A 15,972-nucleotide genomic window follows, 5' to 3' on the forward strand; every position below is an offset into this window, starting at 1 on the left:
TGACCAGGCGCTGCTTCTCGCCGGTCTTAACGACCACAACCTGGGCTCGCCAGGGGCTGGTGCTGCCCTCAATAATCCCTTCCTTCAGGAGCCGCTCCACTTCGGTTTTAATGAAAACCCTGTCCCCGGCACTGTATCGCCTGCTCTTTGTGGCGATGGGCTTACAGTCGGGGGTGAGGTTAGCAAACAGTGTGGGGGGGGTGACTCTGAGTGTGGAGAGGTTGCACCTGGTGCGCGGCGGGCAATTTGGGAGCTGCTGGCTGCGGACTGTGAGTGGGGGTAGGGGTCCACCGTACGCCATCGTAACACTTTTAAGGTGGCACTGAAAATCTAACCCCAGCAGGACGGCAGCGCAGAGGTCGGGCAGGACCAGAAGTTTAAAATGATCGTACACGGTCCCGTCTACTACGAGTGTCACTACGCAGTAGCCGCCGATGTCCGCCGACTGGGACTCGGAGGCCATAGAAATCCGCTGGTGCGCAGGCAGGACTGGGAGAGAGCAACGCCGCACCGTGTCGGGGTGGATGAAGCTCTCCGTGCTCCCAGAGTCAAAAAGGCAGATTGTATCGTGGCCATTTACCTTAATGTCCATTGTGGAGCTGGCCAGCTGGTGCGGTCTCGCTTGGTCCAGTGTAACGGATGCCAGCGTAGGGGTCGGTGTGTCGCTGCGGGTATCAGATGAGGCGGTGTTGGGGGCCTGCTGCGTTCCGGCTGTCGTCCAAGATGGCGGCGCCCATGATCCCCATGTGGCTGGAGGCGTCCAAAATGGCTGCTGTACCGGTGGTTCGCACATGGCCGGGGAGGCCCAAGATGGCGGCCCGCATGGCCCACACGCGGCGCTGCTGGGGTTCGGGGTGGCTTTGGCCCTGCAGACGTTAGCGTAGTGTCCCTTCTTCCCGCAGCCCGAGCAGATTGCGTTTTTCGCCGGGCAGCGCGCTCTGGGGTGTTTTGCCTGGCCACAGAAGTAGCATTTCTGGCCTTGGGGCACTGCTGTCTGGCCTTGGGACACTGCTGCGGTAGTTGGGCCGTTGCTGGGGTGTGGCTGGGGTGGCACGGCGCTATGAGGCGGTCCTACCGTGTCCCAGGCTGTCATTCCCCGCGGCGTCCACGGTGCAGAGGAGTAGGCATCCATGCCCCGGTAGGCTGCATCCAGTGATAGTGCGAGTTCAGAGGCCTTGTTGAGGTCGAGGTCACTCTGCTCCAACAGTCGCTGTCGGGTGTAATTGGATCTGTGGCCCGCTACAAAAGCGTCCCGGATAAGTTCCTCTGTGTACGCGGCGGCCTTTACATCCTTACAACCACAGGCCCGGCCAAGCACAGACAGTGCCTGAAGGTATTCCACAGTCGATTCCCCAGGTTGTTGTTTACGACTCCCCAGAAGGTGCCTGGCGTACACTTCGTTCACTGGGCGCGTGTACTGGTCCTTGTGGAGCTTGATAGCCTCCGCGTACGAGGTCGCGTCTTGGATGACCGAGTACACTCGGTGGTTCACTTTGGAGGTCAGGACATCCAGTTTGTCCTCGTCCGATTTGATTGCTGCGGAGGCGGTCAGGAATTTTTCGAAACACTTAAGCCAGTGAGTAAACTTGGTGGATGAGTCCGCCTCCCGATGATCTAAGTCCAGGCATGCTGGTGTGAGGATCTTCTCCATTATAAAAATTTGTTAATAAAATTGATGCGCTATCAATTACTCATAAAAGACTGAGAGTTAAGAGAGTAACTAAAGGCTTTTATTAACAAAAGAATGAAGGTCTGCCTCGAGTGGTCGACCGGTCCAGAATACAAAGGGGGCTGGGGAGCAGTCACCTTTATACTAGGACTTGTGGGAGGAGTCAGCCGAGGCATGTCCAGGCATGTACACAGTGGAATACAAACAGTGGTTTACCACACACACACACAAGGCAGTGATGTCACCTAGTAAAAGATGCAATGACAGTTTGGCTCGGTTGGTAGCACTCTCACTGGAGTCAGAAGGTCATGGGTCAACACCCACTCCACTTGAGGTATAATCCAAGCTGACACTCTGGTGCAGTACGGAACTGCGGCATTGTCAGAAAGGCCAACCTTCAGATAGGAAGTTGAAGCAAGGCTTCGTCCTCCTGTTAAGGTGAACACAGAAGAACCCATGACACGGTTTGAAGATCAGGTCTCCTGGCCAGTGCTCCTCCCTCAACCAACACCACTAAGAAACAAATGAACTGATCATTTGTCTCTTTGCTATTTGTGAGATCTTGCTGTGCAGAATATGCCTGCCATGTTTGCCCACATAACAAGAGTCACTGCATTTTAAAAGTAACTCCTTGTACAATTCAAAAGCAAAATATTGTGGATGCTGGAAATCTGAAATAAAAACAGAAAATGCTGGAAATACTCAGCAGGTCAGGCAGCATCTGTGGAGTGAGAAACAGAGTTAACGTTTCAGGTCGATGACTTTTTGTCAGAGCTGGAAAACCTTTTTCTAGTTCTGACGAAAGGTCATCGACCTGAAACATTAACTCTTTTTCTCACTCCACAGAGGCTGCCTGACCTGCTGAGTTTTTCCAGCATTTTGTTTTTATTCCTTGTACGAGACTTTGATCAGGACTCACTTGAAATACTGTGTCCAGTTTTGGTCTCACACGGTGGGCGATATTGAGGCGTTGGAAAGGGTGCAGAGGAGGGCCACTAGATTAATTCCCAGTCTAAAGCATCTTCGTTATCAAGATAGGCTAAAAGAGTTGGGACTCTACACTTTAGAGAAGTGTAGACTTAGGGGTGATCTGATTGAGGTTTATAAGATAATGAAGGGAATAGATTGTTTTCCAGTTGACAGTTTGTTCCAATTAAATAAGTTAGGAAGGACCAGGGGTCACAAATTTAAGTTGTATAAGGGGAGATCTAGGTTAGATGTCAGGGTGTGGTTCTTTTCCCAGAGAATAGTGGGCCTCTGGAACAGGCAGCTGTCTCGTGTGGTGGATGCCAACTCGCTGAATTCCTTCAAACGAGAGCCGGATCCGTTTCTGGCTGGGGTGGAGATCACCTTGTACAAGGGGTAGGTACTTCAGGGAATTCAGGACCAGAGTGATCTTCTGGACTAGTTTCGATCGCCTGGGGGGGGAGGGGGGGTCGGAGGGGAATTTCCCAGATTTTTTCCCTCCAAATTGGCCTGGGTTTTGATCTGGTTTTTCACCTCTCCCAGGAGATCACAAGGTTTGGGGTGGGGTGGAGTGTATATATTGTGATACACAAGCTACCACAATAGTGTGGGACAGGCTGGATGGACCAGAGGGGCTTGACCTGTCTGTCATTGTTCATATGTTTGTACATGAAGCATGTTTCTGAGAGGTGGTGAGGTGTTATACCAATGCAAGTATGTCCTTTCTTTCCTAGGGTCTGTGTCAAGTCTACCTATAACCTGGCTGATAGGGGAACTGAGTATCTGCCCTATGATTTTTCTCGACTGTCAGGAAGCACATGGCCTCAACATGATACCGGGGCAAAACAACACAGCTGCAATTGGAAACAAGTCTCGTAACTAGCAGCAAACCTGGGCTCCACCTGTGTGTGGCCCAATGTGTTAGAGCAGTAATCGACTGCACCAGATCATACCAGAGTTGCTCACTGCCTAACCAGGCACAGTAATACATTAACTAGGTAGCAAGACAATAACCAGGCACTTCCTTGGGTACCTTCTCAGGAGACAGAAACGACAGGGGTAATTTGGAATATCGTACATTGAAACATCTGGATCCAATATTGCAAATGTTTAATGCAGTGGTTCTGATCGAAATGAGAATCGTGCATTACCTTTTGGATCTGGATCTGTCTTTGGAGAGTATGGACTTGAAACCTGAGAGTCTCCATCTCCTTCAGCTCCTGCAGACTGGAATAGAACAGGAGAGGTGCACACTTGCCGCCAAAGCTTTTGTACATTTTAAAGCTGGGCCTCCAGCAGCTCCCGAACTTCACCCAAAACGCCTCAGCTATTTGTCAAGTTAAAAAGTAAAAACAGTAAAGATGGTGACAGGGAAAATTCCAGGGAAAAATAGCAGATTTAAAGGGGCTGTACAGTGTACTTAAACATCACTAAAACCAACTGATTCCATGTGGAGATTCTGACTCTACAATCTCTGTAAAAACATTTTGGACGAGGAAATTAAAATTGGACTTAAAAGTTCAGACTTCTTTTTGAAAAGCCTTAATCGGTTCTGAGTACTTAAAAGGACAATGTACTGCCTTCAACTTGTTTTATTTTCCAACGATGTTCCATGACGCAGCGTGGATGTTTGATTGCAAACCTTTCTGGTGGGTGACTGCCCCACCTGCTGTGGTACAGAGCCGCACGGACCAGATAGGTCCTGGTGGGCGCGTGCCCCACCTGCTGTGGTACAGCGCCGCATAGACCAGACAGGTCCTGGTGGGTGACTGCTCTGCCTGCTGTGGTACAGAGCCGCACGGACCAGACAGGTCCTGGTGGGTGACTGCCCCACCTGCTGTGGTACAGAGCCGCACGGACCAGACAGGTCCTGGTGGGTGACTGCCCCACCTGCTGTGGTACAGAGCCGCATAGACCAGACAGGTCCTGGTGGGTGACTGCTCTGCCTGCTGTGGTACAGAGCCGCATAGACCAGACAGGTCCTGGTGGGTGACTGCTCTGCCTGCTGTGGTACAGAGCCGCACGGACCAGACAGGTCCTGGTGGGTGACTGCTCTGCCTGCTGTGGTACAGAGCCGCACGGACCAGACAGGTCCTGGTGGGTGGCTGCTCTGCCTGCTGTGGTACAGAGCCGCACGGACCAGACAGGTCCTGGTGGGTGACTGCTCTGCCTGCTGTGGTACAGAGCCGCACGGACCAGACAGGTCCTGGTGGGTGACTGCTCTGCCTGCTGTGGTACAGAGCCGCACGGACCAGACAGGTCCTGGTGGGTGACTGCTCTGCCTGCTGTGGTACAGAGCCGCACGGACCAGACAGGTCCTGGTGGGTGACTGCTCTGCCTGCTGTGGTACAGAGCCGCACGGACCAGACAGGTCCTGGTGGGTGACTGCTCTGCCTGCTGTGGTACAGAGCTGCACGGACCAGACAGGTCCTGGTGGGTGACTGCTCTGCCTGCTGTGGTACAGAGCTACACGGACCAGGCAAATCTTGCTTCAATCCTTGGGCGGTGCTCAGTTAGCTCACATCAGCTGTGGCAGAACTGACCACAGTCCCCTGGGGGGATAACATTATTCCGGTTTGCTGCTTCCGATCATACTCCAATTACCTTGGCTAAAAAGTGTATTTGTGGATATAAGCTGGGTGATGCCTCTCATGATAGAATTGCCCACTGACAACCACTGTCTGGCTGACATGGTGAAAGGTCACGTGCGAGGCACTCGAATTCTTTTTACAGATCTACACCTGATCCGAGTATCCAGTGGGACAGTGCAGGGGAACTTTACTCTGTATGTGTAATGTATGTAATTGATGTAACTGGGCTTCGACAAAGCAGTAATACCCAGATAAGCTAAGAGTCCTGGTGTGGGTTAAAAGATATTGCACTCACCGTCTGCAAGCTGCTGAATCTGGTGAAGGAGGCTGGATACAGTATCCTGGCATCGTTTCAGTGTCTGCAGACTCTCATATTCATGCTGCCAACTGAGGGGACCTTTGACAAATACAAGTAAAATTATTATTTTCCCTGCACACTATCTGAGGAGGCCTAGCACTGAAATAGAACACAGGAATATAAGCATTTTAAAGAACAGCAATAGACTATTAGATCAGCCCTACCAGCACTTCCAATGGAAATAACTGTTTTGGTTTAACTAGAAGATGCTCTCTGTTTCCCAAACCAAACAAAGCTTACTTCAAACTTTGTTTTATTCAACTTTAAACCTTAATAAATAGCAATCAGAAGATGACAAACATTAAAAGTGCAATACACAACGAGAAAGTCTGTAATGGGTTAATCACACTTAGTAAGAACAGCTTCTCATATAGTTCAAGTATTTGCCAATTTGATGAGTCGAGCTCTTGATACTGAGTTTCAAGTTCACTCAGCTGCCCTGCAGTTGAAAGCTTAAAGCTTGCTGACAACTTCTGATCTTCCCAACCAAATTTTCCAAAGAATTCCTCTGTCAAAAACAATACTTCTGGAAATGCTCAGATGTTGGTCTTTGGAAAACAAATGAAATCCAATCCCATGGATTAATCGAATAAATAACAGGAGGCAGGCTTCACCAAATACAAAACTTAATTTACAAGATACCATCGGAGATATGAATATTTAGTGTGTCTACATCAAAAGTATCAGTCATCACAATGGAGCAAATCAAATTTGTTTGATGAAGAGAATCATTTGCTAACTAAATCAATCTGATCCAAGGTCAATGACGTATATTGGACATTACATTCAAGGATCAAACTTTGTCACAATTGGTAAAAATTGCTGAAAACTTTGATTGTGCCCAGCCTGAAATCCTCTCCCTCTGCAGTGAGGCTCAACCACACACTCTCTCTCGCATGCCTGGGAACGCCATGAAGTTTGGCATTTGATAGATATTGCTTCACTAACCCCAGCCTCCAACCCCCCCTCTCCTCCACCACATCCTTTCATGTCTCTCCATTTTAAATTGATCTGATTAGTGTTCCTTGTTCCTACACACATCCCCTCCTTCCTACATCCTCACTGTGTTGAAATCAATATTGACAGGACAGTCTCCTACTCCAATTCATTCTATGCCAGGACCTCGATACTGTAGAACTCCTGTGTCTCAGTCTTTCTTTCTGTTACAATTTATTAGCTTGGCCATACCTACTAACTGCTACTTGACTTACCTTCTCTCCTCTTTTTCATCTTTGCTGGTGTCCTGCACCAAGGACCCTATCCTTTCACCTTGGTTTTCCAATACAAGAAAAATGGTGCAGTGGCTGATGTATCCAATGGGATCTGGATATGGTGGAAAATTTCTCTCGATTTCTGCAACCCGCCTAAGCCAGCAGGTGAATCTGTACTATGGGCATCCCTGTAGATGAGCCAGCACCCTTGCTAACTACACCTGGTGGGGGCTCCTCTGGGGTATGACTCCATTCTGTTGCTTGCAAATAACAAAGTCTAGGAATGTGACTCCTCTTCCGTCCTTTGGGATCTAGAAGTAGCCGAGCCTGACAGAGAAGTTCCCTTCTATACAATGTGCACGGCCTCTAAAGGTTTATTCAGCAACCTTCTGATCGCAGGGAGGAGCCTAACTCGGCAGGAGCTCGAGTTGCAGAGCTGGTACTGCAGTGCTGTTGCTCCTCCTCCAATCCGTGCTCCTGTCCGGCAAGATGGGGTCACAATGAGGTGCCAACCTGGGGAAGCTGCAACACAGGACTACATGCATGCTAAAAAGTGGAAGCAGCATGCTATAGACAGGGCTAAGCGATCCCACAATCAACGGATCAGATCAAAGCTCTGCAGTTCTGCCACATCCAGTCATGAATGGTGGTGGACCATTAAACAACTAGCGGGAGGAAGAGGCTCTATGAATATCCCCATCCTCAATGATGGTGGAGCCCAGCACGTGAGTGCAAAAGACAAGGCTGAAGCGTTTGCAACCATCTTCAGCCAGAAGTGCTGAGTGGATGATCCATATCGGCCTCCTCCTGAGGTCCCCACCATCACAGAAGTCAGTCTTCAGCCAATTCGATTCACTCCACGTGATAAAGAAACAGCTCAGCGCACTGGATACAGCAAAGGCTATGGGGCCCCGACAACATCCCGGCTATCGTGCTGAACATTTGTGCTCCAGAACTAGCCGTGCCTCTAGCCAAGCTGTTCCAGTACAGCTACAACACTGGCATCTATCCGACAATGTGGAAAACTGCCCAGGTATGTCCTGTCCACAAAAAGCAGGACAAATCCAATCCAGCCAATTACCGCCCCATCAGTCTACTCTCAATCATCAGCAAAGTGATGGAAGGTGTCATTGACAGTGCTATCAAGTAACACGTACTCACCAATAACCTGCTCACTGATGCCCAGTTTGGGTTCCGCTAAGACTACTCGGCTTCCGACCTCATTACAGCCTTGGTCCAAACATGGACAAAGGAGCTGAATTCCAGAGGAGAGGTGAGAGTGACTGCTGTTGAGTGTGGCATGAAGGAGCCCTAGTAAAACTGAAGTCAATGGGAATCGGGGGAAAACTCTCCACTGGCTGGAGTCATACCCAGCACAAAGGAAGATGGTTGACGTGATTGAAGGTCAATCATCACAGCTCCAGGAATTCCTCAGGGCAGTGTCCTAGGCCCAACCATCTTCAGCTGCTTCATGAATGACCTTCTCTCCAACATAAGGTCAGAAATGGGGATGTTCGCGGATGACTGCACAGTGTTCAGCGCCATTCACAACTCCTCGGATAATGAAGCAGTCCATGCCCCCATACAACAAGACCTGGACGACGTTCAGGCTTGGGCTGATAAGTGGCAGGTAACATTCGCGCCACAGAAGTGCCAGGCAATGACTATCTCCAACAAGCGAGAGTCTAACCACCGCCCCTTGACATTCAACGGCATTACCATCGCCGAATCCCCCACCATCAACATCCTGGGTGTCACCATTGACCAGAAACTTAACTGGACCAGCCACATACTGTGGCAACAAGAGCAGGTCAGAGGCTGGGTATTCTGTGGCGAGTGTCTCACTTCCTGACTCCCCAAAGCCTTTATACCATCTACAAGGCACAAGTCAGGAGTGTGATGGAATACTCTCCACTTGCTTGAATGAGTGCAGCTCCAACAACACTCAAGAAGCTCGACACCATCCAGGACAAAGCAGTCCGTTTGATTGGCACCCTATCTACCACCTTAAACATTCACTCCCTCCACCACCGGCGTACCATGGCTGCAGTTTGTACCATCTACAAGATGCAATGCAGCAACTCGCCAAGGTTTCTTCGGCAGCACCTCCCAAACCCGTGATCTTTTCCACCTCGAAGGACAAGGGCAGCAGGCGCACGGGAACACCACCACCTCCAAGTTCCCTTCCAAGTCACACACCATCCTGACTTGGAAATATATCGCCGATCCTTCATCATCGCTGGGTCAAAATCCTGGAACTCCCTCCCTAACAGTACTGTGGGAGTACCTTCACCACACGGACTGCAGCGGTTCAAGGCGGCGGCTCACCACCACCTTCTCAAGGGCAACTAGGGATGGGCAATAAATGCTGGCACTGCCAGCGACGCCCACATCCCAGGAACGAATAAAAAAAAGGGTCACTGAACCTTTAAATATGGGTCCAGTGACACAACCAGTGGCATATGTATTTCCAACACGCTTCAATTACCAGCCTCATCGCCACTTGCTCTAATCAGATGGCTCACGGTAGCAATCAAAATGACCACGCTGATGAAGTAAACAGTGCTCCTTGGAGACTGGGACTGAGGCAGATTGTTGTGGCAGAGTAGAGAGAGGTTTTCAGCTAACTCATGCTGTATCTAACATGACATTGCCCAGCACTGTCATCTCTCCCCATGACCAACATTAAATAAATCACAGACAATTTGTAAAGGACATACCCGGGGAATTGAGCAGGGGGTCTGTGCGTACACATCGGTCAATACACTTGTGAAGATCACGGATGTTGCCCAATTGTTCTTCAATCTGTGCATAACTCACAGTTGGGAGCTGTGAATGGAACTTCAGTCTGAGGTTAAGCAAAAGTTTTTTTGTTGATGTTTTTCTCTCCCTTACACTGGCAGAACCACAATTTCTGAATCAGGAATCCATGATGTTAATCCAGCTCCCTAACATGATCATTAATCCCTTCCAGCCAGTACCCTGTGTTAACTCTATCTCCACTGATGTTAATTCAGATATTCAAAACTACAACCCAGCAAATAGGAAGAGAAAAACTACAAATGATTTAACTTTGTGCCTGCTGATTGTGAAGTGTGGGTAGATTCGATCTTTAATGTGAAAGGATACTGCTGACTGAATCCTTTGCATGAAGCGTGCCTTCTCCTGGATGGTATCAGTTTCACTCACAGAAACTTTCTCCCACAGGCTAGACAACAAAAACAAAGTGAATGATAGCTGGTCACCCGCGCCCACCGCTTCACGTTCTCTCGCAAAGTAATTGTTATAGTCAGGATTTCTCCATGAGGCAACGACTTCTAAAGAGTGTTAGAGGGGAAATTAGGGGCAGTTACAGGATTTGGAGCGAGAGGAGAGCAGGAAAGGGGCCGTCAGCCCTACTAAAAATACACTGGCGGGGGCGAGTCCTCCTCATTGCCCCTCTTTTCTGCGCACACATTCCCCCACTCAGGAAATAATGGGGAGGGGAGCATTCTGTGTATCCCTCCTCTCTCTGCTCCACCTGTCATTACTGGGGAAAGTCAACGGGTGTTGGGGGAAGAGAAAGAGGGGGATATATTTTTAAATGTATCTAAAAAAAAGAAAACATTGAAGATCTCTGAAATCTGGGTTGGGGGGGGGGGGGGGCATGTGTGCCAAGTTCCCCTGGGGTGAGTTTTTGTTCAGCTTCTACAGCCCTGTTGCCGAGGATCTGCTTACCGTGCATTTCTGCTACGCTGTTTTCTCCACTCTAGAGGAAGTTTCAGCGTTGACCTGTGAAGGTTTAAAGAGGATTTACAGTTCACAGGGAGTCCATCAGCTCCCAGTGTAATCATGTCAACAAGAAAAACTATTCATTTCTCAAACTACAATAAACCAGAAGACCAGAACTTAGCTGCCCACATCCTGATCCGCACTAAATCCCAGTCGCCTATCACCTTTTCCTCACTGACCTATACTGGCTCCCTATTCCCCAACATACTGAATTTTAAACTGGTTCCTGTCACTCCATGACATCGCCCCACCCTCCCTCAGCCATCTCCTCAAACCACACCTCCCTGTCCTCAAACACTGGCATTCTGTGTACCCCTCCTCTCTCTGCCCCACCTGTTACACAGCCTTAAGCTGTCTCAGTCTTACTCTCCAAATCATCCTCCCTACACCCCTCCACCTGCCTTTAAAAAAACTCAGCTCCTTGGCTAAGCTTCTGGACACCTTCCATAATCATCCACAAAGACTCATACCCATTCCTTTTTTTCCCGTGTGAAACACCTCAGGACATTAAAGGAGTTATATCAGTAGAAATTGTTGAGTTGTTGACAGGAACACTTTTGTGGAGATTGCATCTTCAAAAATCAAAGTTACAATAAATTATGATTCTTTTGCACACCCTTTTAGTTCAAATCCCTGTCCTTTTGCGGATTAGATTTGAATATTTCTGTTTAAACCTGGACCTTGAGCACCCCCCAATGGCTGAGTGAACAACTGCACCTGCTGGCATGGTACTGAGTCACAAAAATCAGCAGTTGCAGATCAGATTCCTGGGGCTAAAAATTGAGTAGCGCCCCCTAACTTCGCCGGGGTGCTAAAATTAGAGCTCCTGCGACGGAAATTGAGTGGTAGCGCCCCAAGAGGGTAGCGGGGCGCTGGAAGCGCCCCGCTACCCTCTTGGGGCGCTGCAAGGGAATATCGCGGCGCTATGTGCGGAATTGCAGGCCTTCCTCCCCTTCTTAAAGAGGAGGGGCCTTGCGCAGTGCGACCTGGGGCCCAGCTGGGCCCCTGGGGATCGGGAGTGCCGGCAAAAGAGCCTGGTACTCAAGAGAAGTGCCGGGCTCTTGGAGCACTGCCAGCATTCCGCGGGGGCGGGGGGGGGGGCGGGGGCAGGTAAGGAGGCCGGGGACGGGAGCGGAGGCAGGTGCTGGCAGGCGGCCAGCAACAAAAATGGCCACCCCGCACCTCACCTTTAAATAGCGCCTCCCCGGCCGCAGGGAGGCCCCCCCTGACCCCGTCGGACATAGCGTCCGGTGGTAAGTCAGGGGGTGCTCCCAAAGATTGCGAGCGGGGTGCTGCGCACGGCGATAATGTAATCGCCAGCGGCACAGCACCTCAGGGCGCTAACGGTTAGTGCTGCCGCTCACCTCCCGTTGAATTTCGCAGGAGGCGTTGGCAGTGCTGCACCCGGGCGCCAGTCACTTTGTGCCCTGTTAGCACCCTCTTAGGGCGCTAACGGGAGGCGCAAAGCAACCCAATTTTTCCCCCCTAGTCTCTGCTGAATTTACTGGATGAGCCAGTGCAATGTTAGGGGCGATATTACCACCCACAGCAACCCTGGGCTAGAGAGGGAGACAGAGCTCCCACTGTGTTCATCTTAGACAAGGCACTGGGACTGGACACTTGAAGAGGGACTGGGAACTAGCCCTTCGCCCAGGCTACTCCAACACATGTCCTTGCTGTCAGGACATGAAACCAGGAAAGAATCAAAAGAAAAATTTAAATAAAAAGGATGGGGAGTTTGGTTTGGTGCAGTTGCTGAGTCTGGAGGGGATTACATCAGATTCACAGTCACTCAGCCCGTGTGCCTCAACCAGATTAAATCCACATTCTTACTCTCGTCCTCTGCTCATGCATTCTCTCCTGTCACCTAAAGTCTCTGATTAAATTAACTGCCTTATTCAGAACCGCAATGCAAATTGGTCAAATTGTAGACAGATGTAAAATACGGTACATCGGAAAACAAAAAGACAACATGCGCCATGTATGGGGTTGAAATAAATAAGGATGAACCTCAAAGGAACCAAGTAGACAAAATACACTGCGAGTGAAGGTAAATTTCCAATACGCTTACCCACTTCCCTGAAGGGTGAATAATTTGGGCCTCTCCGTGGAAAAGCTGTCATCCTGGGGGACGTTCCCTCCGGAATCTCTCGAGTGCAGAGACTCTTTAATGCTATTGAACCTCTGCTGGCTAATGACAGCGAATGCCGGGGCGGCAGCAGTGTCTGTATCTGCGGGGGTCTGCACACTGTGCGGTGTGACTGTCCTTGGACCTGTGTCTGTATCTGCGGGGGTCTGCACACTGTGCGGTGTGACTGTCCTTGGAGCTGTGTCTGTATCTGCGGGGGTCTGCACACTGTGCGGTGTGACTGTCCTTGGACCTGTGTCTGTATCTGCGGGGGTCTGCACACTGTGCGGTGTGACTGTCCTTGGAGCTGTGTCTGTATCTGCGGGGGTCTGCACACTGTGCGGTGTGACTGTCCTTGGAGCTGCTTTCAAGGAGCGGAGTCTGTTTTGTCGAGTTGTGCTTCCTGCCCTGTCGACTGAGACAGGTTGTTTTGTGTGCCGTGTGGCAGCAGTTTGTACTGCACGCGATCCAGTTTCCAAGGAGCCTTGAGCTAACTGTTCTGCAGCCGATGACACCAACTTCCTTCTCCCTTCCAGCTGGGTTTTATACAGAGCCTTCAATGTACAAGGCACTGGCTTCCTGGAATAGACGACGCGTGCCGCGACCCTCTTCCTGGCGAGCCTATCTGTTGAATGACTCGCTGAACACCTCTCCTTACACTCTGCTGCTGCCACTTTGCTGCCAACATTGCTTGTATTCGCACTGGCTGCCTTGTTCCTGGATACAATGCCTGATGAAGGCTTATCCCCACATCTGGCTGCTGGTGGCACTTTGGCAATGGCACACCCTGTGCGCGGCATCAGCTCCGTCCCAAGCACGTTACGTTGGGTTTGTCGGATTCGTAGGGCTTTGGCTAGAGCTCTGTTCAACACCTCCAACTCTTGCAGCTCCTCAGAACTACAATCATGCTCTGGAACAGAACAAGATCAGAAAATAAGCTGAGCTCTGAATTCAGGTTCTCATCCTGTATTGTGTTTAACAGGATGCTAAACTCAGTGGCTTGTTGAACCACGGCAATAATCAAGAGCACTGGGCCTCAGGACCCTCTGCCCATCACCCCGCAGTGGGCCTCAGGACCCTCTGCCCATCACCCCGCAGTGGGCCTCAGGACCCTCTGCCCATCACCCCGCAGTGGGCCTCAGGACCCTCTGCCCATCACCCCGCAGTGGGCCTCAGGACCCTCTGCCCATCACCCCGCAGTGGGCCTCAGGACCCTCTGCCCATCACCCCGCAGTGGGCCTCAGGACCCTCTGCCCATCACCCCGCAGTGGGCCTCAGGACCCTCTGCCCATCACCCCGCAGTGGGCCTCAGGACCCTCTGCCCATCACCCCGCAGTGGCAAGGACCAGTTCTCCGTTGTTCATCAGGAAGAAGTCTGGAGTGGAAAAGCAGCCGATGGTGTTAGGGGAGATTAATGGGCTCCTTCTGTGCTGTACTATTCTATGATTGGCTCCATGTGTTTTGTGTTACAGAAGTCTACATAAAAGGGTCTACAATTTGTTACACATTGCACACAGGGGAAATCACCCACATTGAGCTAAACTGGGCCCAGTGACTACGCATAACATCAGTGTGTGAGTGGAGATGGGGTAAAGGGGGGACGATGATAAGGATAAAAAATCCCAGCTCTCCAAGAGCAGCTGTGCACAAGCTGGACTGTGTAACTAACTCAGAGAGAGTCTAAAGGAGGCCAGAGGGAAGCCCTGAAAACTACCAGTGACAGACTGTGGGGGTTAAGAGTTGCCCCAGCCTGCAGCGACAGACTGTGGGGGTTAAGAGTTGCCCCAGCCTGCAGCGACAGACTGTGGGGGTTAAGAGTTGCCCCAGCCTGCAGCGACAGACTGTGGGGGTTAAGAGTTACCCTAGCCTGCAGCAACAGACTGTGGGGGTTAAGAGTTACCCCAGCCTGAGGTGACAGACTGTGGGGGTTAAGAGTTACCCCAGCTTGGAGTGACAGACTGTGGGGGTTAAGAGTTACCCCAGCCTGTAGTGACAGACTGTGGGGGTTGAGAGTTACCCCAGCCTGCAGTTGTTGTGTATGTACCTTTAAGGGAATAACTGGTCTTAGACTGCAGTACCGGCAGTGACCACCCCTGTATAAAAGGCCCTAGCAGGCTTCTGTAGTTTCAGTTTCAAGCTGCCTCTTGTTCAGTAAAGTACCTGTTAAACTGTTCTCCCGAAGTCCATGTATTATTGAGGCGCGGACTTTACAGTGGCGACGAGTAAATTCGAACTCACCTGTAGTGTGGCATCACCTCACGGGGATCTCGCCTGAAAGGAAGGTCCTGGAAGGTCGTAGTCTGAGCAACGGGCGTCGACCGAGGGCAACCGCCCAAAGAATCCATCGGTGTTTGGAGAATTGCGGGAGAGACTGTGGTTCCAGCGAATCGTGCTGGTAGCAGGTAGCGCGCTGACCCTTCCGGACTGCAGCGGACTCAAGCTCGATCGAGCGGCTCTACAAATCGGGCCGCGCAGCGTCGCCGGGAAAAGAAAACGAGAGAGGGTGGAGCGCACAGGGCACGGTCGGTGCTCGAGAACAGGACAGTGGAGAGAAACTAAACGGGGGGGAAGGAAAGCGAGATGCGCCGAAGCTGCAGGTCGCCGCCATTACCCCGTAGAACGCTAGGAGCAGCGTGGCAGTAAGGGGAAGAAGCAAAAGCGCGGGAGGCGCCATTTTAAATTGCCCAAGATGCCAAAAAGTGGCAGTATCACTGCTTTCGACAACGAGGTAGAAGACTGGACCATGTATGTGGAAAGAATTGATGGAAAGAGGGCGTCGGTATTATTAAATCTGATGGGTGCGAGTACGTACGGCCTATTGCGGAATTTAATTACCCCAGCTAAACCAATGGAGAAAAGTTTTGAGGAGATTGTTCATATCTTACAGGAACATCTAAGCCCTACACCACTGCTGATAGCAGAAAGATTCAAGTTCCATAAAAGAAACCAGCACAAAGATGAGAGCAATGCTGACTATCTTACGGAACTACGCAAGTTATCGAAGCACTGCCAGTTCGGAGTAGGACTGGCAGACACCTTACGGGATAAGTTTGTCTGCGGGCTCCAGAGTGAAGGAACCCAGAAACGACTACTTTCAAAAAAAGGACCGGACGCTAGAACAGGCTTTCAGCGTGGTAGTATCCTACGAAGCAGCAGCACGGGGAGCTGCGGAAATACAACAGAAACCACAAGAATACAGCGCGAACGAAATGGCGTATGGAGCCGAAAAGTGCTATCGCTGCGGCAGAACAACCCATGAGCAGAAGGACTGCTGGTTT

General features: G+C 50.7%; 1 protein-coding gene across 3 annotated transcripts in view; it reads right to left on the reverse strand.

The window, feature by feature from the left end:
• The window catches only part of tedc2 (tubulin epsilon and delta complex 2), a 130,974-nt gene that overhangs the window by 16,456 nt on the left and 98,546 nt on the right, over positions 1-15,972 (reverse strand). For 2 of the 3 annotated variants that reach the window (XM_086000922.1, XM_086000924.1), the window contains 6 exons: positions 12,638-13,604; positions 10,513-10,566; positions 9,925-10,003; positions 9,516-9,636; positions 5,522-5,623; positions 3,787-3,962 (listed from right to left, as the gene is read on the reverse strand). In XM_086000922.1, coding sequence (XP_085857048.1) covers positions 3,787-3,962; positions 5,522-5,623; positions 9,516-9,636; positions 9,925-10,003; positions 10,513-10,566; positions 12,638-13,604 — 1,499 coding nt within the window. Of the gene's footprint in view, positions 1-3,786; positions 3,963-5,521; positions 5,624-9,515; positions 9,644-9,924; positions 10,004-10,512; positions 10,567-12,637; positions 13,605-15,972 lie in introns of all 3 variants that reach the window. The other variant, XM_086000923.1, reaches the window with a different exon arrangement.

This window comes from Somniosus microcephalus, chromosome 11, assembly GCF_052327205.1.
Source record: "Somniosus microcephalus isolate GS21.2 chromosome 11, FLI_Smic_1.0, whole genome shotgun sequence".
Lineage (NCBI taxonomy): Eukaryota > Metazoa > Chordata > Chondrichthyes > Squaliformes > Somniosidae > Somniosus > Somniosus microcephalus.